The sequence below is a fragment of the Protopterus annectens genome, chromosome 13.part0 (assembly GCF_019279795.1).
Source record: "Protopterus annectens isolate FY-2018-M chromosome 13.part0, PAN1.0, whole genome shotgun sequence".
NCBI lineage: Eukaryota > Metazoa > Chordata > Ceratodontiformes > Protopteridae > Protopterus > Protopterus annectens.
Genome location: NC_056747.1, coordinates 1,233,711,999 through 1,233,738,498, shown reverse-complemented (window position 1 = coordinate 1,233,738,498; position 26,500 = coordinate 1,233,711,999). Strand labels below are relative to the sequence as shown.

Genomic DNA, 26,500 nt, shown 5'->3' with positions numbered 1-26,500 from the left:
AACATTCCACTCATCAGTGTGTTACCCTCCAATCCCTCAACTGGTTAGAATTCACAAATTACCTGGACTTCCTCCAGCTCACTACAGCACATAGACTAATATTTAATCCAACCAAATGCCCCGCTCTAACTAACATCCTTCCTCCATACATCCCAAATAGAACTCTCAGATCTGAACACCAAAACTTAATTACTGTCCACAAACCTAAACGTCCTGCTGGACAACTTCTCTTCTCCTCCTTCTTAGGTAAGAAATGGAACTTTCTCCCTTCCACACTAAGAACAATGTTAAACACAAACAACTTCAAAACTGAGCTTTACACCTACCTCTTCTCCAAATGGAAATGTAACTGCATTCTCCCTACCTAGAACTCTTTTTAGCAAAAGCCCCTGGGAGGGTATCCTCCTGAGTGCCTAAGCACCTTATAGCTGGCTATAACCTTCTATAGCTAATTCCCAAACGATCTCTCACACTCTGTAAATAGCTTTTGACTTTAACTTTGTGATTTTGTTAAAATTTATCTACACAATATTTTTCCACTACGGTCAATATTGCTCACGCTTTGAATTATTTGATATGTATTTGTACTTGTATTTTTATTTTTATTGGACTATCATCTTTACTGTAACTTGTTTCATGGACCTTTTCTCCCTGGGCCTCCACTGAAAACAGAATCTCTGGGCCCAGTGGACTTCCCCGGTAATCAAACTGGAAATAATAAATAATATATACGGATTGATTTGAATGTATTCATTGATAGACGAGTTTGTTTCATCTTGCCCTGATTTATACTGATGTTATTTTTATATCTGTATTTTGATATGTACTCTCATATAAATATATATGTGTATTTTTTGTACAAGAGTATTTATGTTTGCGTGCACATTAATATCTATGTGTACATTTGTATATTTTTATACATATATTAGAGTGTATCTATATTTTTAGGTCTATAGGTGTGAGTATAATTATAGAAGGTTCTCCTTTTGTGCAAAGAATATATATTTATATGAATTTTTGGTACTTACGTATTATCGCAACCAGATTTTTGTGATAATACCATTTGCTTCCTGGTGTGTGAATGTAACCAGAAATGTATGCAGAATTACAGTGGCAATGTTAACTTTATGAAAAGACATTGTTTAGGCAGGAAGAACAGTGTACAGTTTAAAAAATGACTGTTTGAAGTTATGCCATTTCCCGACATCATGTCACTCATGATACACCTGCGACTGAACAATCCACAAGTATGCGGCCCTAAAACATCCAGAAAATATCCACAAGTATGCTGTCCAAAACATCCAGAAAACATCCACAAATATGCTGCTCAAAACATCCACAAGTATGCTGTCCAAACCATCCAGAAAACATTCAAACAGTAACTACTATCCATCTGAAAACAAAAAAATCATCCGGTACTGTCAGATACTCCATACATGTTTATCTTACACCTAACAGCACATGTAATATTACGTTTAGCCTCTGTTGTACAAGTACTTTATCTATTTGTTCTTCTCTTTAACTTAAATTCTTTTCAAATGTTTGTAAAATAAAGCCAATAATTTACCCCCAAAATTTGCTGCTCTTGATATCTTATTCTCTGAAAAAAATGTATTGTCAACTTTGGAATAATCCTTCTTGCAGTACGGCAGCAGTTCAACCAAACATTTCCCAGGTGTTCTCGTTTCATTTCCAGCAGAATGACAGCAGTGTAACCAGTTTTGAAGTACGCAAACAGGATTCACATTTCCACATTAATTTTGCTTATGAATTTGTGAGAAAAATAGGTTGTATCCATAGAAAACATCAAATTTAACCTTAACTTTACTCCCACAATCCGTTTTTGGGCCAACAAGCATATTACCGCAACTGCGAAAATCTGGTTGCGATAATACGTAAGTACCAAATTTTTTGTATTATATATACTTTATATATGTAGGAATTCAGTGTATTTTTTGGAATATGGGGTCTGCCTTTTTATGAAAGGTTTATTTAAAAGAATACGAAGTGCATGCTTGATTACACTGATGACACTATTGCAAACCTGGTCTGTGTTTTGTCATGTTGGCTGGAGGCTGTATTTTTTAAAGAATACATTGATGGACTTATAGATTAAATGGTATTTCACTTTTGAGTGCTGGAGTGTTTTGTTTGTGCTGTATTTTTGCTCTGCAGCACCTACATTGGTTCATGCACCTTATTTTGTTTTTCGTATATATATATATATATATATATATATATATATATGAATCCCCTTCACAAGGCCAAAATCGAAAATAACCAAAGATGAATTTGCCAAGAAGAAAAGAGCAAAAATTTAATTTACCGAATGGTAAAGTGTTTCTCAGGGTAAATAAACACTTGCCCAATATTGGGGACTATGCTCTTTTCTCCACTGTAGTGCGATCCTGGAGTTGGTATATATAGTTGGGGGTGGGTTGGTTTGATACATTGTGTTATGTTTTTACATAACTGTTGGGGAAGGGTTTACTTACCCTAGTAAACATTTACTGTTCGGTAAATTAAAGTTTTGCTCTTTTCATCTCTGCAAATTCATCTTCGGTTATTTCGGATTTTCGAACTTGTGAAGTAGATCCATAAATAAATATATATATATATATATATATATATATATATATATATATATATATATATATATATATATGTGTGTGTGTGTGTGTGGGTGGGGGGAGTATAGCTTTTCACTGAATGCTCAGTTCATTGACAGTCAAATCATCTAAAACGTTTCATCTAAAACTCTTTTCATCAAAACTTTTAATCAAATCATATTTCACTGAAAACTGTAGAAGTATATATATTGTGTGTGAAGGTGTAGTATTTTTGGTATAACAGTCATTAGAGGAGAGTGTTTGCAAGATTGTGTGAATTGGTAATGACTACCATAATGTTGTTCCCCAAATTTGTCGACGGTTGTGTTTTTGTGCCAACACTGATTCACTATGTGTTCTGTTTTTTCTTTTCTCCATGGTTGTGCAACTGTGGAGCTCGTATATATAAGTTTGTTGGGGGCAAAGCTCCTCTCCCCGACATTGGGGGTTCAGAGGAGCTTGCCCCTGCAAAAAATTGATTTTATATGGTATATTTGTTGTGTAGAATGTTTTCAATGAATTGTGATTTGATGAAGAGAGGTTTCAACAAAGAAAATTTTATATGATTTGACTTTAAATGAATTGAATATTCAGTGAAAAGCTATGGTTATAGTTGCATCTGTGTGTGTGTGTGTGTGTGTGTGTGTGTGTGTGTGTGTGTGTGTATACACACACACATATATATATATATATATATATATATATATATATATATGTGTGTGTGTATTTATAGATCTGTGTGTGTATATGCACACACATTTATATTAACTTTAATTATAATGTTTGCAGGAATATTTGTTCAACTTGTTTATTATATGCCTGTCTGAACTATTCATTCCTTGGAACAATAAAAACTCTGTTCTCCGTAATGTGTACTTTACCCCTTCTTTTATCACTTGGAGTGCCCCTTTTACTGCAAGCAAGGAACTCTCCCTACTTCCACCACCACCAGATATATTCCAAATGTTTGGACAGCTTCTTTATTCCTGATAGTGGAAGTTCATTTCAGCTTGTTTCATATTTTATTCCAAAAGATAGGATAAATTTAGTACATTCAGGTGACTGTCATTAGTTTGGCCAGCGCAGAGGATATATCACCTGTAAAAGATTCATGCTGTTGTGTGACTGGGTTGTGATGACATTCTCTGTGAGCATGAAGGATTTTCATCATGTCTGTCTCCCTGGAAGGGCTGCAAAGCCACTGTTCAGCATTCTATGTGGTATTTACTCTCATATGTCTCATAAGTGACCATTGCTACTTGTTTTAAGAAGATTTTGCCGGCAGATCTCCCACTGGCTGTAAGTGTGATCAGGGTTGCATTTGTTTGAAATATTGTGTAAGAAAGGGATATACATTTTTTTTGTTAGTATGCTAGCTTGTTTATCTTTATGAAACAAGTACTCATGTCCAGCAACTTGCACCAGACCACCCATCCTAGAGGAAGGCAATAGTGTCACAGATCAGTTGTTTCCATGCAAGCAGAGGCTGGGTATATTTACAGTGGGCATAAGATCAGGTGATGTGGACTTGGTGATCCCAAACTGGAAATGATAGCTGTCAGGAGATGTGTGTGTGGAAGCATGCATTCATTATGGGGAGCGCATAAGACACCACTTTGGTGACATGGGTGCCCATGTTACCCACTGGGGGGGATTGCATTTTATTTATAAAGCAGTTAACAGATATGTCAAAAACCTGCAAATCTGATTATGGAATTTCTGAACAGTGGAAGTGGGCGTAACCTTTAGGTGTGGCACCTTGTTAGTTTTCTTCTTTTTACCATCATAGACAGCATCAGCATCAGTCGCACCTTGCCTTGTTACTGCCATTATCATCTATGTTTCACACGTTGTTACAGCAGTCCTTTCATCTGCAAGAGATGGACATCTCTGCACTCGCCAATATGCCATTCTTCTAATTCTTTTTAACACTGCTGTTTATCACTCAGCAGCTGTCCTGTAACTGACAGAGCTGTTTGTTCCTCTTTGGGTAAGAACCAGTTGTAGGAGGTCATCATCCAGGCAGCCTTCAGGGTTTTCTGCTTAGCTCTAATTCCCCTGTTCCAGTGACAGCCTGATGATTACACCCCACAGTATTGGTGACATTGTATATGCACATTTGGTCCTTGCATATTATCTCAACCAGATTTGTAACGTTAGGCAAGTCATAATGTTTTCGCGAAAGGACTGTTTAAGTAAAAAGGTGTCCATCAGCTCCTAATTAGGTTTGCTGGTTTAACAGGACCAGGAAAAAGAAATGGAAGCAGGACTTTGGCAACCAACTGCGAGAGGGACAACTTTTTTTCAGGCATGCGTTTGTTTTAAAGACAACGTAGAACCATGTGCTCTACTACACTGACCACAAAATCAGGGAAACTGTAATCCCCTATATGTTTTAAACAGGATCTGGAAAGTCAAGCTCCTTAGGCTTTTTGTGATAGTGTTAAAAGAGTACTGTCCAAATTTCTGTTCTACTTTCCTAATAGTACCTGTGATGTCTATTGAACACATATGGCTTTTCCGTTTTTCTGATAGACGGACTGAGCAACTCAGTCTTCAGATATTAGCCTCCAATCTGGAATCCTGCATTCTGCTGCTGTAAAGAACTCTGAACGGTAGGTTAACATCAATTTTATACACAGCTTTCCCTTCAAGGAGGATTTCACTGTTGTGCTTCTGAAAGTGATCAGAAGCTGTGAAAAACTGTGTGTAAAACTGATGTTAACTCGCTTGCAACATGGTTGCGAAAAAATTATGCCAGTCAGCAACTTCCTCCCCACAAACACAGGCACAACTTACTTATTTTTCCTTAACTACAGCTAGGTAACAATATTCTGTCCTTCATTTCAGTTCTACTAAATGGAAAGGACTGAATTTATTGCAAACCAGAGAATGCATTATACTTTAGACGAGGTTACAAATCTGGTTGCGATAATATGCAAGTACTACACATTTCTATGCATGTGTAGAACCCATCAGCAGCACATTTTTGGCCTTTAGTGCTACCTGGTGCTTCTTCATGCCTCTGCTTTCAGTCAGCAATGCAAGGTACTGGGCTGTCCACCCTCCCCACTGTATGACTGAAGTGAGGTCAGACACTGCTATCCTCCCAGATCATCTCCTCTAGCACCCAGATCCCTACTTGATCACATATCCCGTGGACTGCCTTCATTGCCTTGTCTCTCTACACCATGTAACCGGCATATGTTGCCACTATCCCATGAGCTGTTTCAGGCTGCTGTAAAGTGTTGTTAACTAACGAAGTAGTGTAACACCCATTCTTGGGACCTGTGAGTTCTGTGGAATTTTCGGATACTTAACCAAATGCAGGATTTATCTTGGATCGGCTTGAGTCATTTGCATTGTGAATGGTGTTCCTTTTCTAACTAGTAAGTTGTTCTTCAATAACTAAATCATATCACTTTGTTGCACATTCTTTCTTTAAGAATACCATTGATATTCATCTCCTTATCAAAAAATGTGCTCCTTCCAAGAACAATTACTTTGGAAGAGTATTCCAGAATAGTAGAGTTGTACTATTTCTGGAGCTCTAACAGCTAATCATTTCTTCCATTCTCATTAACCCTCCCAAAGTTCAACTACTGTACTACTACTACTAGTACTGATCTGTCAAACTGTACATCTTGACGTAATTAGTTTACTTTTCAGTTCTTGTCATCTAGCCATTATTTTGTTAAACGCACGTTTATTTCCCATTGTGTATATTGAAGTTTTAATTAAGTCTGTAGTCCAGGTTCTGTTTGGAAATTATTAAAATGATTGCATTGCATGAATGTTATAGTTATTGCGTAATTTTTTTGTCATTAGTTTTATTTGATCAGTGTTTAATTCTTTACCGGGGTATTCATACTTTTTTCTGTGTAATTCTCCCAGTTTCTTATCTGAAAATGGTCAAGAAGGCTCAGTACACCTGTGCAGTTTTCAGATATTAATTAACTTAATTGGTCGTATATACTTTGACCTAATGAATGTTTAATAAACATGTTCAGTTTTCATATGTTTGACTTGAAGCTGTGTTTCTAAAGTTTAGTGCTTGTGTGGAGTGCATTTAATGTAGGGAACAGTGGTAAGCACAGCCCCTGCATCTTTACTTGATATTGAATTTGATTTGTTGCTGATGTTCACTGCTCAAACCCTGCATGACAGCCAAGGATGTGACTGCATTTTGAGTGTGTTACTATAAGCGCACTGAAGCCTGGTTCATAGATGATGCTGGTGTCCAAGACCATGTAAGTACAGAAAGGATATTTATATAAACAGATCAGTGATAGCAGTAAAGATAACCTTGTTCATTCAACCACTTGCATTCATTTTTTTTGCCAATAATGTCATGAAAGGCATATCTTATTACTGCTAGTGTTTACGCATTGCCTGTAATAAGTAGGTTATCTGTTCCATCTGAACACTATTTGCTTTTTTGAGTATGTGCTCCTTTCTGTGTATGAGTCCTTGTATCCTAGTTAAGAAAATGCAATGTTAAGCCCCATCGCCCTAGGCAGAATAATGACAGTGAAGGCAGAGGCACTTGCCTTGGTATTTTGCTTATAACACTTACTAATCCTTTGCTGGTAAAGGGACAAGACTGCCGCTGTGTCTGCTGCAGCAGATTATCTATTTTATTGTGTAAGTAGCTGTCCATGCACTGTGATCCTAATCATGGGTAGAATTTGGAACTAGCTAGAAAATAAATCAGCAATGTTTTGTGCTCTTAAAAAAACTGTCTTTTTTTAATTCACCAACAGTCTCGAGTTATTGTGCAGCAAGCAGGAGAAAGAAGTTTTCACTCTTTCTACCAGGTGCGTTGGATTTTTTTGTACTTTATATAATAATAATATTAATTTGGTGTGTTTGTGTATGTGTGTGCATGTCTCAGACTGTCTGGGAGCTGTCTTATTCAAACACCTCATCGATGTGCAAATTGAATAACATGTTTTGTATACTTCTGTACATTTTAAACCCAAGTTTATTGCTGGCACTGATGCTGCATGTGATCTAAAGTTGTAAAATTAAACAGCTAATTAACCATTTCACACCTGAATAAATTCTTTCAGGAATAGCACTGAAGACTTGGCTTTAGCAACCTTATTTGTCAACATTTTGGATGGGTTTCATCTTCTGATTCAATGACACTGAGGCAGAGAAGGGTAGGCATGAAAGACTGTGACCATCTTGCCTCTCCTGTTGCTTGCACTTGGGAGCACACTTCACAGTGCAATTTCACTGGAAAAAAAAACACTGCTCTTGCTTCAAAGGGACAGGCACAGCTGTAGTGGGAACTCTCCTTCTGGAATAAGATGGCATCCACTATGGTCAGCCCATTGCATATCCCTCCCTGGCATTTCACTAAATGTGTGGATATGGTTTGCAAAAACAATAAAAAATCTCAAACTATCCCAGATGGTTGTCTGAATGATGACCCTTTCAGAGGATCTTCGCCTTACTGATTCACTTGGGGGGAGGGCTGATGATCAAAAGACAGTGGGGAAAGAGAGCAAAAAAAAAAATGCTCTAATCTGCAAGTCTATACAACATATCATTATCTTTCATTTTCTTGTCCGAAATCAGACTTTTCGTGCAGATATTAACCTTTGATCTTACATTGTCAATTTTCATTCATTCCTCAACCACTGAGTTTGGATCCGAACCTCGGATCTGACTTGGCTGTTACTGTAGCTCATGGCCAACTGAAACTCTCGAGCTCCTCCTTACCCATAACGCATCAATCCGTAACATACTTCAGATCTTGTTTGCCGCTTTTCGCTTATAGACGTGGTCAGCTTTGTTCTCAAGCGAATTTAGAGATTAGTGCTATTTAAATATTTTTTTTCCTTTTTCTTTACTCCTGTGTACGCTTAGTGTTTTTCTTTCTTTCATACCATTGCTGGTATTTTTTAAGAATTTAAAACTTTATATGTAAAACCTTCCTCTTACACCATTGGTGTATTCCTTCATAATATTTTTGGTACCCCTTTTCTTTTTTCTCTTTTTCATTCCTCCTTACCCTTTTCATATAACTTGTTTTTTTTCTGTTGTTTTTCTTGCTATCTTTCCTTCTCCATCATGTCTGAAAAAAGATTTAAAAAGTGCAGGAAATGTGACCATATAGCTACCTTATTCTGATGCTCATGACCTCTGCTTCTGTTGTTTAGGCCCAGAACATCTTAATGTGGAATGTGTTTGCAAGATTTTTATTTTGTGAGAAATAGCAGACTGTAAAAACAAATTGATTCTTAAAGGATTACTGCCTACCAGATTGTCTGAAGCCATATCTGGGTCTTACCCCCCCCCCAACACACACACACACACACACACACACACACACACACACAAGGTACATTCTAAGGATCCTCTAAAAAGTCCCTTAAAATTATTATTATTATTATTATTGTTGTTGACAGGGAAGGTCCACTGGTTCAAAAATCCATTTTCAGCAGAGGCCAAGGGAGAAAAGCTCCAGTAGCATGTACAATGTGAAACATCATTGTCATGAATTACAAATTGCACAGTAGATAGTAATTAAATTAGGTACAAACAACTGACATTGCAGTTAGATGCAGACAAACATTATAGCTGGAGATAAAATTAGTCTACCTGAAAAGTAGGTAAAAAAAAAAAAATGGTTTCTTCGAATCTGTCCTCAGTGGAGTCTCCACACAAAAAGTCCAGGATGGGTCAGAAGCAGTCAGTCTCCAAGACATCCCCAATCACCTAAAATGGGGTGGGAGGATGGCATAATGATTAAGGTGTTTACCTTACAAACACAAGGTGCAAGGTTTGATTCTCACATGGGATAATTGGCTAGGTTTAAAATGGCCCATAAGGGCACTTTGCCTAGTACAAATCTATGGACCTAATCTAATCTATGAACCTAATCCAAGTCCTTTGGGTCTTAAGGTACTTCCTCAGATCTGATACTCTTATCTCTGTAGACCAAGTTCCATCTCCCTTCCTTGAAAGACGACATTCCAAATCACCTGCTATTGCTTCATTTCATTCTTCCAGGAGCCTCACCAAAGCCGACATGGATAGAATGATGAGGAAGTTTCTCTCAGTGCAGATACAGATGGGGATTCTCCTACCCCCTCAGGTCAGGAAGCCTTATCCATCTCTACCCTTCCAGTATCGGCTCCTTCTCCAATTCGGCATTTTGTTATGTTTCAGAATCCTTGGATCTGAGTTTGCCAAGACCATCTGGATTGGATCCAAGGATAGTGGTGTTTGGATCCAAGGGTTTCTCTGAGCATCCCAGCTCCAGAGAGTTCTGAGCCAAATGGCTGTTGTAGCCGAAGCATACTGGTCAGATCTGAGGTGTAGGAGTTGACTCTGCAGTTTTTGGACCCATCTCTACCCCTCGGAGCCTCCGCCTTGGGCAGCTTGGCTCTGACTTCTGCCTCAGGTAGATTGCCTTTGGGGCAGATGGAGCCAGTGGGGAAGAAGCTCCATCTGTTTCTTTCTCCCCAGGATGGTCTGCCTTTGAGTAAGACTGTTCCTGCTTTGGTGGGACGGACAGTCTTTCCCCATTCCACTTCAGATCCTCCTTCAACATCTTATGTGTCTCTGCGCTGTGAGCCTCGACATTCAAGTCCACAGGGCAACCAGTCCAACCCCTCCAGACTAACCAGCAAGGTATCACCGTCTCTTCTGACACTTCCCCAGAACATCTGACCTAGGAAGTACCCAGAAAGAGAAAGTGCAAAAGAAAGGACTTGGCTTCCCCACATGAATTTATCACAAAAGACACTGATTTTGATGAAGGGGTAGGATCCCCTAGATCACCACCTGAAGATGCTTAATTTGGAGACATTCTGGAGATTCTCAAGCAATGGGGTGGTTGGTCCTCCCAACATCTTTCTCCAGGGGAATCAGTGTTTCTGGAGGTATTTGGATCTGGCCCATCTACCTCCTGAGTAACTCCACCCGCTGATGATTGATTTGATTTCTCAGCAGGCATGGAAGGAACCTGATGAAGTTGAACCTATCCCCAAGAGATCAGACCGAATTCTAGCACCTCTGATGGGAAGGGAACACTGGAGTAAGGGAGTACCAGTGGGTGCCATGGTTGTGGCAGTGGCCAAGAAGAAGGAACTTACAGGACAAAGTTCCACTGTCCATCCCCCTAATAGAGAGTCCAGGGCTTTGGACAGATCCCGAATGCGTGTCTAGGCTTCAGTGACTTTTGCTGTTAGATCGCTGAATTATTTGGCATATTTCACTAGGTTGCAAAGAGATTTAATAAAGAAACTGTCAAATACTCTTTCAGGGACCACTACTGCAGAGACTTAAGTCCTGCAGTTGGCGACTCTTCATTCCATTTCAAATTCGTCCATGAGGCTTATTTCTCATGCAGCTGAGGGTTTCCTCAGGGGCAGTGGATTCAAGCATGTCAATAAGGAGACACACCTGAATGCATTTGTGTGACTTTGCACAGCTGTTCAAGTCTTCTTTCATCAATGCTTCCTTTGACAGATCTTCCTTATTTGGCCCCAAGGTGAAAGACATACTCTCCAGGTGTGAAAAAGATGGAAAGACACTCTATGCTGTAGGATTACGTATTTGACCTATCAAAGGACCATCTCTAGTAATCAATGAAGGGGGGTGGGTAATGTGGTTCAAAAAAATCTCAGAGTCCTTCCCAAGATTCACGTGGAGATGGTGCCCCCAAAGGCAGAGGGGGGAACGCTAATGGAAGATGCAGCTCATGCAGCAGAGGTGGTCTGCAAAACCAAGGGTCTAGAGAGACATTTTCTGACAGGCCCTATCAATGCTCATGAAAGGAGGCCCAATTGTCCCTTTGTGGAAGCACTTGGGGATAATTTATCCCTACACCAGAGAGCCTGGCTAGATATCACAAAAGATACCTGGATGCAGAGGATTATTTACAAAGGTTATATAATTCCCTTTTCCCTTCCACCACCATCCTCACAAACGTTTCCTGATGTTCCACCCAATCAGAGGAAAGCAGCAGCACTGGAAAAAACAAATGCTGATAGAAAAAGAGTCGTCCAAGAGGTCCCACCAGACCAGAAAAGATCCAGAACTTACTAAAGATTCATTTTAGTGCCAAAGAAAACAGGGGACTGCAGACCAATTCTGTATCTCAGCAAACTGAACAAGTCAATTTGACACTCAAAGTTTCTGATGGTCATGGTTCAGTCCATCCTGCTACTCCTAGGCAAGGACCATTGGATGTGTTTGACAGACCTTCAAGATGCTTACTATTACATAAAAATGAACAGGCAGTCCAGAAGGTTCTTGTGCTTTTCACTGGTAGCCAGCTTTTCCAGTTCAGAGCCCGGTCCTTTGGTCTCACCACAGCCCCCAGGGTGTTCACCAAATGTATGGCAGTGGTTGCAGCTCACTTGAGACTGCAGAGATTCCTGGTGTTTCGGTATTTAGACGACTGGCTCATTACTATTCTGACCAGGCATTTTCTCATAATAGAGAGAGGCCAGGTACTCCGGACTTGTTCCCTTCTGGGAATTACAATAAACTAAAACAAATCACAGTTATAACGATCTCAAAAACTGGAGTTCACAGGGGCAAATTTCAATACAGTTTCTGCAACAGATTCAGTTCCCTCAGCCAGAGTACAAACATTGAAATTCCAGATCGCAAAAATGATTCACACTACCAAAATTTCAGCCTGGTTGATTCCTCAACCCTTGGGGTCAGTGCCGTTGGCTATAATTCTAGTCCCCCAGCAAGATATGTGAGAATTCATCAGTGGATGCTAGCATTCCAGTGGTCAACTCATTATCAGCGGATGTCAGTTCAAATAAGGATCACACAGGCATGTAAAAGATACCTTTCGCGGTGGATAAGGTCAGATCAGTTTTTACAAGGTCGTCCATTCATTTTCCCTCAACCCAAGGCCATAGTGACCATGGACACATCCCAGGTTGGGGGAGCACTTCCTGGGGAAAACAGTCTAAGGCACTTGGTCCCCCGAGGAGGCCAATTTCCATAAACATGTCCTGGAGATCAGAGCAGTGCTATTAGCATTCCAAGCCTTTCAGGATGCTTTACCTCTGGGGATAATTATGATTCAGACAGACAGTATGCCAGTAGTTTGGTACATCAACAAGCAATGAGGAACCAGATCTTACCCCTAGTGTTGAGAAGCACTCAGAGCATGGCAATGGGTGATCTCATCCAACCATTTTATGATAGCAATGCACACTCTGGGGAAGTCCAACATAACAGCAGACAAATTGAGCAGGTCCATTCTACTTCCTCGTGAGTGGTCTCTCAACAAGAAAGTGACGGAAGCAATTTTTCATCAATGGGGCCAAACTTGCTGCGTCTTTTTGTGTCTCCACTAAACAACAAGTGCAGCAGCTTTTTTTGCCATAACCCCCCTAACTGGAGAATCATTGAGAGATGGTCTGCTCCATAATTGGCCCTCCGGTCTTCTCTATGCATATCCACCAACTCCATTGATTCCCAAATTTCTGCAGAAAGATGCAAGGTTGAAGAGCAAAGTCATCCTCATTGCACCTTACTGGCCTTGACAAGTTTGGTTCCCCTTCCTTTGGCTTCATCTTCTTTACTCTCCTTGGATTCTAGATCGGATTCCAAAGCTACCATCTCACCCAACAGGCATGATTCATCTGGATATCTGGAACCTGAAATGTGGTGTCTCCACTTCCATTAATAGCCAGACAACCTATGTCCTTGTCTCCTGTGTGTCATATACTTTTGTCTTCCTATAAAGTTTCTACTAGAAACATCTAAAAGAGTAAATGGAAGAGGTTTGTTTGTTGGGTCCATCAAAAACATATTGATCCCTTTTCACCCCCTACACAAAGTGTCTTAAAGTTTTTAGCAGAAATTTTTAATGAGAGCGCTAGCCCTGGACCATTAAAGTTCAATTGGCAGGTATCTCTAACTTTCATGTAGGAGTCTACATTTCTTCTCTAACTTCCGCTAATATATTTCTTCTCTAACTTCCACTAAGATATGCAAGACCTTTCTAAGAGGTACTATTTTACTTAGACCACCTTATAAAGATTGTACTGCTCCATGGGATTTGAATCTTCTGTTGTAGACCTTAATCCATTCCCCCTTTGAACCAGCAGGGAAATGTGAACTTAAATTTCTGACCAGGACGTTTATATTTTTAGTGGCTATTACCTCTGCTGGAAGAATTTCAAGCATTATCCTCTACACCACCTTCCTTGATTTTCCAGAAGGATAGGGTGACGTTAAGAACCAACCCTTCCTTTCTTTCCAAAGTGGTGTCAGAATTCAGTATGAATCAGTCTGTTAACTTTCCCATTTTCTTCCCAAAATTTGAAAACAAAGGTGAATATATGTTACATTTGCTGGATGTTCATAGACAGTTACATTTCTACTTGCACAGAACAAAAGAGATTTGAAAATCTGATCAGTTATTTGTATTCTTTGCAGATAACAAATTAGGCAAATTGATTACAAAGGTAACATTGGCAAGGAGGATTACTGATTGTGTATAGCCTATGTGTGTGATAATTTAGTCCTTTCATTGCCAAAACCTTTAAGGACTCACTCTACTAGATCTATGGCAACTTCATCAGTATTTTTTATCCAGTCATTCCATGGATGACATATGTGTAGCTGCTACTCGGGCTAATCCTCATACTTTTATTACTCATTACAAATTGGATCTGGTCTTGAGGGGAAGAGCAGTGTTTGGTTCAGCCATGCTCAGGAATATCCTTCCTTAGAGTCCATCTGGGATATTAGGTAGCTGGAGACCTTATCCCAGTGGCTGAGGATTGAATGAAAATTAACATCAGATAAAGAAGTTTTGTACTTACCATAACATTCCATCTGTTTTGTCCATTTTCATTCTTCTTCACCTCCCCACCCACCAACCCCCAACCTTTGTAATAATGGACTTCTGGAAGAGCAGGATGTATTAAAGCTATCAACGTATCTTGTATAGATCTCCAGATTTTGGTTTTCCTTTCTTAAAAACATTATTCTGATATTTATTGCTTATGTCATCTAGCAAACAAGATCTGAGGTATGTTATTGATTGGTGCATTATGGGTAAAGTGGAGCTTGAGAGTTTCAGCTGGCCATGAGCTATAGTAATGGCCAAGTTGGATTCGAACCCAATGGTTGAGGAAGAAAGAAAATAGACAACACAGATGGAATGCTATGGGAAGTACAGAACTTCTTTTTTTTCTAAAATAAGCTGCTAAACAAACCTAGCTACAACTTGTTCTTTGTGCAGTATTAGTATTTTGTACTACTAATCAAGTAACACTGGCTCACAGACAAGCTCATCTTTGTTTCTGGACCACTGTGTGTTTGAGGTGGAGTACTATTTCAGCACTCCCTTATTTGGACTAAGAGACCTAATGTCACAGGGTTACAGCACTTGTAGGAAATTAAAGGGTTTGTAGTCTGATGGTAAGAGTTTTAAGAGTAGTTTGCAGCAGGAAGATTTCACTTACATTAAGACTATGAATTTTCCATTATACTTGAGGCATCACTACTAGTTGCTCATGCTGGATACCTTTTACCTGAATGTAATGCTTTTGTTTATGTTCATCAGTTTTATTGTTGTGTCACAATAAAATGTTTCAGTTAGCACTAAAACTATGTTAGTGATAGAGAGAAAACTGATTTATTTTTAGTCCAGGATCCTGTGTTCTAGAATTTGTCATTATTAGTATGACTAGAATAAGGGACAGTCCTTTCTCTACACTGAAAACCACTATCCCACATTGTTTTGTTTTCAGTGATTTGGCTTTTTGTGGTTTTCAGCAAAGCTATTCACAAATTTCAGTGCATTGACTCCCACAACATAGTCTGGACAGCACAGTCTTTTGTCTTGTAAATACTTTATGTGCTAAAGGCTGGAGCAGGTACATTACCAAATGTGTCCCATCACTAACATTATATAATAAAGTCTGTTAAATTTAGCAGTAATTGATATTTTGTTATACACCTAATTTGATGCTTGTTTGTAGCATATCACTGTTACCATTTGGAGTCTTTGAGATGCAAAACTGCTTGCTTCTTATTAATAAGGTGTTGCTGTTCCAGGTGAATTAATGAAGTTATGTTTAAACAAAGACAACTTGTTAGTATCCATTACAGATGCATTTGTCTTTCTGTCATGAACAAAAAGTTTCAGTTTTATCATTGTTTTTTAATATCTTGCATTTCTTTTCTGTATTTTGTCAGCTGCTTCTTGGTGGTCCAGAACAGCTATTGCGAAGTCTACACCTCCAGAAGGACCCCAGTTCCTACAGCTATGTACGAGTAGGTGCCCAACTCAAGGTAAGAATGGAAGCAGCGACTGGGACAGCATGTGAGTCATTGGCTTTTGGGAGAATCCCTTAAAACTCAGTTTCTGTGTTCTGTCGACAATCATTGTCATAGTAAGTTATAAGCAGTTTGTCTTCATATTTGCACTGTAAGTTTTTGAAAATTAATTTGTGAACTTGAGGGCAGAAAGCTGGCTTCAGTTCTGCCAGATTTGCAGGGTACTCTCTCAACTGATGGCATTCCTGCTGCACCCTGCAAACTAATGCATGGCAGTAGAGGATAGAGTAGTAAGGAATGAGTGAAAAGGAGCATTTTCTGCAACTGACAAGTGGACTTCATGAACCACTCTACTATCTGTTTGCAAGCGCATTTTAAAATTTACAAAAAAAGATTTTAAGACTGCAATTAATGTTTCATTCCTTTGGAGAATATAGCAAGTGGTGAGGTATAGTGATATAGCCAAGAGTTTTGCAAGTTACACTAGCTTGTAGTTCAGCTTCTACAGTTTTGGATGTGTTAATAAAAACATTTCAATATGTGCCAGTCCACACATTGCATGCTTTTGGAGAGTGCATGCCTTTTATAGTTTCATAGGAAGAATGACAGGTCATGGTAGCCATCTAAGGTCTTGATGCCCATTTACCCACCTATGTTTAAAGTTGTCTAGTGAAGCATATTTAATAAAACGCTCATCATATTTTATCCTGGTTTAAGTTGAATATAACTTGATAGCCTCATATCTTTGCTGTTTTATGTAACAACAAGTACATTGCTTTATTTTATGAGTTATAAGAAAGTGCACCCCCTAAAAATGGGGGGTACTGCTACACAAGGTAAGTGGGAGGAATTGGGGAGGTGCTAGCCATTCTTTACAAAGCAAAATAGAAAGCAGTTACCTCATCATACATTATCATACTGTTGAGAGTACTCATCCTTTAGTAGTCTCAAAACACATTCATCTCAAGTTCACTACTTCGTGATACATTAGTATACTTCTGCCAAAATTCTTATAGTAAAAAGTTGCTACATCATTCAGCAGAATGCTTAAACATAGCAGATGTACAGTCATTCCGCCTTATTGTGGCTTCTGTATTTTGTCAGCTGCTTCTTGGTGGTCCAGAACAGCTATTGCGAAGTCTACACCTCCAGAAGTGCTCTACACTAAAAAAAAGTTTTTTCTAAGAACCTGATGTTTCATCACTCTCAAGTCAACCACAGTTCACTACATAGATAACCTCTAATGTACTGAGAAAAGCTTCAAGATCTGCATTTTACTGAGTTATAGTGAGGACTTAAACCAGACATTCTCTTAAGCATCCTCTGAATGAATTATACTCCTTTAATATCACTTCTATTATAACAGCAAATGTTCTTTAAAGGAACATACTATGCTGCAAAATATGGGAACCAAAATAATTGAGACAAATCGCCTAATTGTATATATGATATAATAGCAGTACTGAACAGTACAGGAGACATTTGTCCCAAAACTCAAATCATTCTTGAATACTAAGATCTGTACACACAGTTTATAGGGTTACCTTTAAAGCTAAAAATCTTCCAAACAACTGCAACCACCAAATTTCTTATCATACATTTTGTATGATTCAGCTTCAAGCCAAATATCTGACCACATAAGTTGACAGCAATGGTTGCTATATAATATGCAGGTGTAACTCACTTGGGTATCTTACTTAATGGAATATCAATTGAGTTACACTTGCTCGCTGTAAGCAATTGCCAGAACATAGGTTCATCAGTAGGTACTAGGCTATTGGCCCAAAGGCCTAAGTAAGCCTAGCCAACAAGATTCCCTGGCTTATGCCACCCAAGAAAGTTAATTTCCTGTGCCGCTGTCAAGCAGAGCCACAGAAGTGATCCCCTGGGTGTATTTCCTATTTCCCATCCGCTCATCAAGATTTTTCTTGACTAGTGCTAATGAGGAACTTTGCTTGACATAGATGGGTAGCCTGTTTCAGAGTATAGGAAGTCTCTGGGACAGGAATCTATCCCTTCAGCATGTCCTTTTTATTGTGTTGACAAGGTTTAGGTCCCCAGAGCATGTACCTCGAAGGGATTGGGATTTCTTTAGGTGTAGCATGTCCAACAGCTCTGGGTTTAACATAGCTTTATATGTTAGGCAGAGATCTCCTCAGAGTAGGTGATATGCTACAGAGTAAAGCTGGAGTTTTTTGAGACAGTCAGTGTAGGGCATCTGTTTGAGGCCAGTAATCCTCTTTGTGAGGTACTTCTGTGGACATTCTAGCTGCTGCAGATGTCTTGTGAGGTACATTTCAAAAGGGGCATTGTACTCTATAATGGGTCTAACGAGTGCCGAGTAGAGGGGAACAAAAAAACTCTTTTTTCCTGGATGAGAACCCTTTTGTGATGAGGTGTGCCACATAGAAGTATTTCCTGAGTACTGTGGCGATGTGATTATCAAAGGAGAGACTACTGTCCACCTGGGTCCCAAGGTCTCTTATCACACATTTGGCATTAAGTAGACTGCCGTTTATGTGGTAGTTCATGTGTACAGAGTTTTTACCAAAGGGGATGACAATGCACTTTTTGGCATTGAACTTGAGGCCATGCCTCTGACACCAGGCATCTGTCCCAGTGAGGCCCTTCTGTAGGATGTCCACATCATTTGGGAACTCAACTATGGCTCCTAGTTTGCAGTCATCTGCGAACTTTGTTAGCCAGAGGCCTTCTGTGTTAGCCTGTACTTCAGAGAAGTAGATACCAAACAGGAGAGGTCCCAGGACTGAACCCTGTGGTACTCCACTTGTCACTTATTTGATGTCAGATTTGGAGTCTGCAACTTTTATAGTGTGGGTTCTGTCAGTGAGCCAGTTGGAAACCCATCTTGTGATGTGGGGATTTATACCTAGTTTAGTGAGTTTAGCTATAATTCCAGAATGGGGGATGATGTCAAAAGCCTTGGCGAGGTCAAGATAGGCTGTGTGAACCACCTTACCCTCGTCTACGACTTTGGTGACTGCCTCAAAGAAGTTGATCAGGTTCAGAAGGCATGATCTGCCTTTTACAGACCCGAACTGGATGGGGTCCAGAGTTTGGAGGTTACCAATGTCTTTGTTTATGAGTTCCATGATTATACATTCCATGGCCTTGCAGACCAGACTCGTCAGGCTAATAGGGCGATAGCTCCCAGGATCAGTGGTGGCTCCCCCTATGTGGAGTGTGGTAACTGTTGATGTGTGCCATTCAGTGGGCACAAAGCCTGATATGAGACTATGATTGAACATGGTGCTTAGGTGGGGAGCCAGTTCGGACGCAGCCTGGGGTGTTGTCTGGTCCCATGGATGCTGTGTTTTCGGTTTTAGAGAGTGCAGCTTTTACCTGCATAGATGTGATTACAGGGACTCTGCATTCTTCCTGTATAGATATGGGCCCTTTGGGGGGGGGGGGTAAAGTTAGCACTGACCCTATCTACCAGGATGTTGGCAATATCAGTTGGTTCTGTAATTTTCATGCCATTGTGCTGTAACTCAGAGCAGATCTGGGTGTTGCCATCAAGATTCTTGACATAGCTATAGAATGCTTTGTGGTTGCTCTTAGAATCAGTGGCGATTTTGTTTTCGTAACTAGCTTTGGAGGATCTTATAAGGGATCTCAGCTTCTTACTGAGGCTGACCAGGGAGCTCCTCCTCTCATGGGATTTTACTCTCTTTTGCAACAGTTTCTTCCTTCTGTTGTAGAGCTTGTTTATGACAGTGGACCACCAGATTGGCTTCCTTTTTTTGGAGGATAGCATCTTGGTTCTGTTACTGATCCATGCACTCTTGTAAGTGCTTATAAAATGCATTTGTGTAGGATTCAGCAGTCATAACTGTATTGTTCATCTGCATGGGTGTCATGAAGTTCACCACTTCTGTCTTAAGAAGCAAGAAGTTGGCTTTGGAGTAGTATTTTACCATGGTTTCCTTAATGGTGGGTGGGGGCGGGATGCGGGATATCTAGGTGATTAGCTTAAGGTTGGATTTGACCAATGAGAAGTTGACTTCAGGTGTGGAGCACCGGTCACTTATATTGTTAATGACTTAGGTCTAGGATATTGTTGCCCCTGGTGGGGGTGTGGATACATTGATCCAGGGCATTGGAATTTATGAATTCCAGAAAGCGTTGAGCGAAGGAGTTGGTACATGAGTAGTTTTCCCAGTTAATGGTGGGGTAGTTGAAATTGCCTATTATTAGGGTGTTTGGTTGAACCCTAATATTTTCCAGTATATCAAGAAAAGAGGAGTGGTAATCCTGGGGCATGCTGGGGGATCTGTAGCAAACTACAATTTGGATTGCAGTTTTGCCCAGAGTTAGTTGCACTTGGATAACCTCAGATGCATTATGCTGCACAACTAGCCTGGCGGTGTGGATATCCATAATGAATATGGACACACCTCTGCCTTTGGTGTTCTGGTCCAGGTTAGATGGCTGAAAGGTGTGGTATGAGTTATAGCCTGGTAATGCAGGGGTGCTGTCTAGAGCCTTGAACCAGGTCTCAGTCACTGTACAGATATCGATGTTCTCCATTTTATGGAGTGCCTCGAGTGAGTGCATTTTAGATTTAGATTTCTAGCACTAAGTAGCATTACCCTCAGTTTTTGCTTGCCTGTTCCTGTTACGGTATTGAATTTGTCATTTGAACCTTGCCTAAAAAGGGCACTATAGGGGTGACAAGAGCCTTAAACAGTATCCGGAATCCCAGGGGCAACAGGTGCAGATCATCTCTGGCAAAGCTTTGTGGTCTGTCGACCATGTCATCCCAGGCAGACGGAAACTGGATCCCCTTAGAATGACACCAGAAACTTAGCCAATTGTTGAAGTCAATCATTTTGTCCTTGTACTGCGGCATCATTCTGGGTGATGGCAGGATGCTACTCAGGGCTAGGGTCATACCTGCCTGGGCTACAAGATCGGAAAGCTCTTCCATGTCTCTTTTCATGTAGTCCTGGGAGATGCATCTCAGGTCGTTCACACCAACATGGAAAATGACAGACTCATATTTGTACTTTTGTGAAGTGACCTGAGTGCGTGGGTTATGTGGCGGATCCTGGCACCCGACAGGCAGCTGACAGTACCCTTCTCCTTGTTTAGCCTGGTGAGTGGGACAGCACTGTGCCTGACTAGAGAGTCAGCTATGACTAGTGTGTTGGGTACATTGGTTTGCCTTATGGCCTGTGGTTTATTGGCACACTGAGTCTGTGGGCTATGTGTCATTTGGGTTGTGCTGGGTAGTGGAGGTTGCTTGCGTTTCTGCTTTAGAGGTCTCTGTTTCTTGAGCAGATTATTATTGAGAGCCTCTGCAAATGTTTTTGTGTTTCTATGTTTGGATTTTGGTGGTGTAGGTTTAGTGGGACTATGCGATGAGTGTGGTGTGGTGCAAGTGTTTACCTTCTCCTTTTGACTGTCAAGTTCAGTCTTGGCTAGATAAGTGCATCTAGGGTTGCTACCTTTTCAAATGCCCAAAGTCGGACATTTTTGGTACAAATATCAGATTTTGCAGGGCGAAACATACCCACGGCCAGTACAAAGGGCAGAACTTCACTTTTTTGCCTAAATAAAAGCTTATACTTGTAGTATTTTAGTTGCTTATTCTGTTTCTTATAATATTTAGGTATTTCAAATACAGAATAACTGTTTTATGCAACTATTACACAAAATATAGGAAATAATTTTGTCCTAAAATCTCAGGATATTTGCCATTTTTACATTTTTTTTGCAGGAGACAACTGCCCAAAGAGAGGGACTGTCCCTCGCAAAATGGGACGGGTGGTAACTCTAAGTGCATCTCTTAAACTACTGCCTGGACATCACAGGCAGTAATCAGTTCTGTTTGCAGTTGGTGAGACAGCTTCAGAATTAGTCTAGTCTGCTTCCAGGATTTTCTCCTTAGCACCAAACCACATGAGCTCAATATTCTCAGTTTTGTCCCACTTATGATGTCCACATTCCACCAAATGTTGTGTAGATGAAAAAATTAAAGCTGAGGAAAACAGCTTAACCCAGAGGAAGAGTTTGAGCAGTGTTTGTGCTCCAAGAACAGTAGCGACAAGTGTTACCATAGTAATAATTCTCTGTTGGAAGAAGTATCACATTGCACATCTGGTATGTTTCCCCAGATGTAACATGTCATCTTGCAGTATTGTAATTAATTTTAGCTCTACAATATAGGTTGTCTTTCATCTGTTTTATTGTTTTATACTTTGAGAATCCAGGAACTTTAAAATGCAGCTTTACCTGTGCTGCTACGAGTGTTTTAAGTAGCGGTCTTATTATTATGCCATAAATTAGCTGACAGAATTTGGTTAAATTGTAACATATGGTTTTGTCTGGATTTTTTCAAAGTGGGCGAGATCTTAAACAAAGCAGTTACAGTGAACAGGTATGGAGTTTTACCTGACAACTCAACAAGTAATGAATGTCCCTATTGTACAACCAAGTCACCTGTGCGTGATTTAACAAAGGGGGGGGGGGACCATCTGCAGACAGGAGGACCCATACCAGCAAACTTTGTTAACCTGCATTACAGCAGCATAAACATTTGCAATTTTATGAAGGACTTTGCATTTTTTTTGCAACACTTTTATCACCTGTTTTGCAAAAAAGATACAGGAGATGGGAAAATTTTAGTGCTGTGTAGGACTTGGAATTGTTTGTAATGCATTTGTGGAGTATATGTGTTGCGATGTGAAGTAAATAAATACATTGCAAACAAAAGTGGAGTTAACCCATTTAGTTACTCACTTTAGGAAATTTGTTTTTATCAGCTGGCGGTGTTCAGTCTGTCTTGTACGAAATTATGATAATTGATTATTATGAATTGGGGAAATTTAGAGTATATTGAATGTGATGGAATTTGTATGTGCTGTTAGAGGAGCACTGTTTGCAGCTTGCTTTTCTGGGCTACAGTTACTTGTAGTATGGAGTTACAGACTTTGTTCATTTAGTTAAAATAATACATGCACCTCCCATCCCATTTTACTTCAGGAGTGCCACATTGCTGTATTTATTGGCTTAACCCACGATTACACTACTACTGCATGCTGTAAGTAGCCATCACCAATGTTAATTGTATCACTAGGATTTGTTGCTGCCATGCTAAGCTTATATTTGTCTGCAAATTTATTAACTAATACTTTGGGTCAATAATTAAGAAAGGAACAATAAATTAAACATCATAGGACAGCAAGTCCAGTAAAACATTGGCACCCCCCCCCCGGGGGCAGTTTATCTAGGAGGAAGGATGCTCCTTTGGCCTTCTTGATTTAAACCATTGACTAATGCACTTAACCTTAGTGGCACTTATGTCTGTCAGGTAAATAATTAAGACATTTTAGTAATTAAACATGTTTTTTCTAAGTGCAAAGTTTATGTACCTGTAAGTTGATTAGATTGGAAAATCAATTTAGTCAAACATGTTCTGCAGAAATCCAAGCTGGTGAGGATTCAGACCTACTTTTACCAGGCTTATGAATATGGACAACAGCAGCAGTTTGTCAAGCCTTGGGTGTTTAACCATCTGTTAGAGATTTAGAGACTTAAGTAAACACAACAGTGGGGCAAAAATGTTACCTTCCGGCATGCTAACAATGTATCCAGGGATCCAGCCACAGTAGGTCTTGTGTTGCAATTCTCTTTAATTTTAACTAAAGCCTGATTTATTCCATGTATACCGAAAACTGGGTTTCACCCACATCCGCACTGTAATTAATGATAAATGATTTTTCAAAAATCTACCAAACATCTCACTCTGTATATTACTGAAGAATAATGCTTAAGTGGCCAGGGAAAAATTAGAAAATGATCCATTTTATTTTAAGGAGATAATACTGAAATATTTTTATTTTGTTTGGAGTATTCATATTTTTTTTTTTACCAAATTTAATCAGATGTTTCAAAAATCCCCTTAGCTTTAATATGTTTAAGACACAGGCAATTAGTATGACTCTTTTTCTGATTTCTGTAGCACCTGTTTGTTTATTTTATGCCTTTTGCAAGCTGAGTCCACTACTTAAGTTGTCTTTATTTTTTTAATCCACAGTTGAATATGGCATGACAAAAGACCCTCCAAATATGAATTTGCATAAAAACTGCTACAACAGGTACTGATCTCCAGAGCTTGAAATGCTTCTCACCACTCAACACAATATGTGCTTATCCCTGAAGGACAGTATGTTCTTTCTCTGACAGCTGTAAGCCAGTAACATGTCAGTACAAGCCTCTTTGTTGTAGTTTCATAGTACACAAACTACATATTTACATGATCATCTTAGTGGATATAAAATAAGGAAACTGCCAATTATTTTCATATTTTTGACACAAATAATGTCCACAGTTTTAAAGTTTGCAGTAGGTTGGTTGGCCTTCTTTTGAAAAATGTTACAAACTCCAATTTAATTATTTAAAAATAGATAGAAAGAAGGCAGATAGTGGGTTCCAAGTAGTGAGTTTAAGTTGATGATTGGTGCCAGTTGTGTTCCACTGATATTTTGGTGACTTAGGAAATGTGTACCCTGAGGGTATCACTAAAGGGTCTTGCATCACATTGTGTCCTGGGTGTTACTATGTGGCTGTGGCTGATAAAAAAAAAAAAACTGGATAAAGATAGGCTTGAATATGAATGTGGTAAAGCATATACTAGACCTTCTGGTCTCAACCTTACAAACATAGGAAAGACCAGTATTGCAAATTTTGTATCTGTTATTGTTTGCATTTTTTATCCGGAGTTTTTCTCCCCGGGTCTCCGCTGAAAATGGGCTTTTTAACCCAGTCGGATACTAGCCGGTTAACAAATGTAATAAATAATAAATAAATAAATAAACCATGACTTATGAGAGCACATAGGTTGATTATTTGTTTTCAATTGAACATGAACCTTTTTTACCTAACCCCCAGGTTCAACATTCAGAGAAATTAGTGAACCAGAGGGGGTCCAATCATGTAACATTCAACACGGGTCCTTACAATGGCCAACCCCTGAGGAATCCATGAAGGGGGAAGTGGAAGACGAGCAGACATTAAATTATTGTTGTGTGTTTTATTTTTTGGAAGTTTTAGGTCATTGACTTATGATTATTTTAAGATTTTCAACTTAGCCAACTTTCTGTGTCTGACAGTGCAATAATGTATTTAGGAAAGGTTTTAATTGTATTCCTAGTTTTAGACTTGATTTAGTTAAAGTTTTGATACAGCTTAAGCTTTTTACTAGGAATTTAAACCTTAAATTGTTTTTTTTCCCCTGACAAAACCAGTTTTTCCAACCCCTCTTCTAGCCTCATCAGGAAAAGTGTTTTTGTGCATCCAGTTAATCCCTGGGTGGCTGTTTTTGCATGGATTTGTGAGGATCAGTTTAGAGAGATTTCTAAACAGAAATTCTGAAGCACTAAGAACCTCATGTTAGGTGAAAAACATTGTTTACTGGAGTTGGTTAAAAATAAGAACATCTGTATAATGAAACTGGAAAAAAAGTAGTGAGGTCATTATTACGGATAGGGGTCTATATTGAATTAGTAAACGCTTAGAAAAGCGAACGCTAATTCATCGACCCCTTTTAAGTGAAAGCTTACAATCTCGAACACCCAGAACAGCGATTTGTTTCACAGGGCAAAAAATCGCCGGGCCGGTTTCGGGAGTTCGCCCTTTCTTCCACTGTGGTGTGATCTCGGAGTTGGTATATTTAAGTAGAGGGGTGTGGGGAGTGAAGCCCCCCACATTATGTAATGTTTTAAGTTTTTCTTTATTTTATTTTATTTTTTTTGGTGGACCCTTTTTTCCCCTGGGAAAAAAAATGCTGTTCGCTAATTTAATATAGACGCTATGGACAGTGCTGACTATTTGAATAAGATGCTTCAACTTTTGTCAGGTGAGACAACTTATAGGAGTGTGTCGAAGAATGAAATCAGTATTGCTTATAATAAGCTTGATTTTATTCTTAATGACTTGTTACTTCAAGGGGTTATGAAACTTTTCAGTTTTTAAAGGTTTCTAATCCTCTTGTTCCTTCAGTGTTTAGTATACCTAAGATTCACAAATGTCAGTGTGTCTCCCCCCAGACCTATAATTGCGGCTTCTTGGACGGTGTAGTGGTTTGCGTTGCCACCTCACAGCAAGAGGTTCTCCGGTTCGATTCTCAGCTGGGGTGCCTTCTGTGTGGAGTCTGCATGTCCTCCCTGCATTCATGTGGGTTTTCTCTGGTTCCTCCGGTTTCCTCCCAACTTTCAAAGACATACTTCTGGAGCATTTCTCCCTGGGTCTCCTCTGAAAATTGGCTCGTTCCAAGTTGGACTTTCCCAGGAAACAAATGTTAAATAAAAACTCTTAAAATAACTTTAAAACTGAGCCATTGGCAAAATACATAGATATGAAATGCAAAGGGTTATTTGATACAAAGTCGCAAATTTTGATAGAATTCATGGTATTTCCTTGCAAATCTGATTTTCTTAGCATATGACACAAGTGTTTTGTTCATCACGGCAGATGTGGTGAATTTTGTATACAGTAGTACCCCACACTATTGGTTTTGAGTGGTTTGTGTCTTTTTATGCTCCTAGAGCACTGTTTCTACCACAGAGATTCCGATTTTAGTAACA

The 26,500-nt window shown here is 39.5% G+C and overlaps 1 protein-coding gene across 1 annotated transcript in view; it reads left to right on the top strand.

Annotated features, from left to right (window-relative positions):
* Positions 1–26,500, top strand: part of MYO1D (myosin ID) — a 2,136,961-nt gene that overhangs the window by 640,832 nt on the left and 1,469,629 nt on the right. Inside the window, exons 5-6 of the mRNA XM_044055239.1 lie at positions 7,373–7,426; positions 15,810–15,905. Coding sequence (XP_043911174.1) covers positions 7,373–7,426; positions 15,810–15,905 — 150 coding nt within the window. The remainder of the gene's footprint in view (positions 1–7,372; positions 7,427–15,809; positions 15,906–26,500) is intronic.